Source organism: Metarhizium robertsii (assembly GCF_000187425.2).
Source record: "Metarhizium robertsii ARSEF 23 chromosome Unknown MAA_Scf_12, whole genome shotgun sequence".
NCBI classification, from domain to species: Eukaryota; Fungi; Ascomycota; class Sordariomycetes; order Hypocreales; family Clavicipitaceae; genus Metarhizium; species Metarhizium robertsii.
This window is the reverse complement of record NW_011942152.1, coordinates 46,036-47,816: the sequence shown is the minus strand read 5'-3', so window position 1 is coordinate 47,816 and position 1,781 is coordinate 46,036. Positions and strand designations below refer to the sequence as shown.

At 50.1% G+C, this 1,781-nt stretch overlaps 1 protein-coding gene across 1 annotated transcript; it reads right to left on the bottom strand.

The window, feature by feature from the left end:
• Nucleotides 1-627: 627 nt before the first annotated feature.
• Nucleotides 628-1,689, bottom strand: MAA_00098 (FluG domain-containing protein; the record flags this gene model as incomplete). Its single annotated transcript, XM_007818096.1, has 1 exon — nt 628-1,689. The coding sequence occupies one exon, from the start codon at nt 1,687-1,689 to the stop codon at nt 628-630; it is 1,062 nt and encodes a 353-aa protein (XP_007816287.1).
• Nucleotides 1,690-1,781: the final 92 nt, after the last annotated feature.

Here is a 1,781-nt window from a genome sequence, read left to right as displayed (position 1 = left end):
TGAGAGGTGAAGAAATTGCATTCTACGGGTTTGATCTACGATTATGAGGCTAGAATTAAATCCTTTGTGGCTCGTTGGTTCGGTCAGGGGGTCCAGTGCCCCATCTAATTGGCACGAGTACATAGGACACTGCGCAAGCAGTGGAACCACCCCTTTGTAGGGGCCAGAGTAAGCAGTTTGTCCTCATTTTCCTCTAGTCACGCTATGTGGAGTGCATGGTCCCAACATCAGTCGAATGGTGCATGTTTTAATCGCGTAACTAGATAACTACGTACTATTAATATAGTAATCAGTCAAATATTTATTCTTCAGTGCCGTAATTCACTTAAATGGCTACGTAATAATCTGATACTGGGAACCTGGACGTTGGCGGGAAAACGCTTTGGTGCAAGCTTCACGTCAGATATAACCATGAATACTTAACTAAATGCATTAACATACAATATTGTGCGTGTAGCGCAGTGGTCATTCTGACACTTCAGAGCAAGCACGACCCCAACCCAGGTCATGTTGTCTGTCGTAAGACCACCTGCAAGGCTCTTAGTCACTCCCGAAGCCTAACACCATGTACTCTTTGCACGTGGTTCTTGAAAGCAGTCAAACTGGGTACGGATTCTCCCAAAGGCGTCAGCGCGGGTGGGGGCAAGTAAAAGGCCCGACCTTGCGCTCGTACCTGAGATGCAAATTCTCTACGTGATCCCACATGTGAGACTTGCGCCCGAATGAGCGTATGCGCCTGCTATACGGGAGTTTCTCTTCGCCGACACAATATATGCACTGCGTTTCGCCCAGTACAAGGGGTACCTCCTCAACTTTGACATTAGGAACTGCAGGCGTGATGTCGGGAAAGCCTGGACGAATGCTGCCTTGGGACAGCGAGTTGGATGTGGATGGGGTGGGCCTACGGACCTCTCTGCGAGACGCTAGAAGAACCATCAGCTCAACGGCTCGGATCTTGCGATCTGTGGTGGCTTTTGTATCTAAATCTTGTCTAAAGTCACTCAGGACAGCTTGTAGTTTTGTTCGCTCCTCTAGTTGATGCTGCACACTTGGCTCGAGCTTGGCTCTTTCATCAAGTTCGGGATCTACTGTCATCTCGCTTAACCGTCTCTGCAACTCCTCGTGATGGAGGCGCCGACGACACTCCTCTTGGTAAACCTTCGTCATGTCATCCCGAAAAGCCTTTTCAGTGCTTCTGAGGTCTTTCCGCAGTTGTTGATACTCTTCCCTGACCGTCTCGGGGGCAGCCTTGATGAATCCGTAGTCTTGCCTCATGCGACGTGCCATTGCCTCAACCTGTTTCGCAAGACGGGCGACTTCGGGATCAGGAGGTAGCTTGGCCAACTCCGCTTTGGGGATCTGCTTTGGTACTTCAGGATTGCATTTGATGCTCACATGTGTGAAGGCTCGAGTCGGACCGTCGGCAGATGGGTCTCTTTCAAGGAATGCGTCGTGCGTATTAAATCCTTCCCGACTGTTTTGGTATGCATTTTGCGGGCACCCAGTGACCTGTGCATTTGCGTGGCCGTGCCGAAAGCAATACGACGTCCATTTCTCCTCTGACCCCAGGTCGGTACCTATTCTATCGAGGTAGAAAGCGTATGTCGAATACTTCATCGGCTCCGTTTTAGACTTGGCCCATCCGCTAGCGGTGCGGATTGACCGTCGAAACACAGGCGTTTTCAGCATACTGGATTTCCAGTAGACCCTGGTTGCACTTCTGCGCGTGTGAGATGAGAAGAGGCGAGAAGGTTTATTGAACCCTTCTACTCCAATAGCAT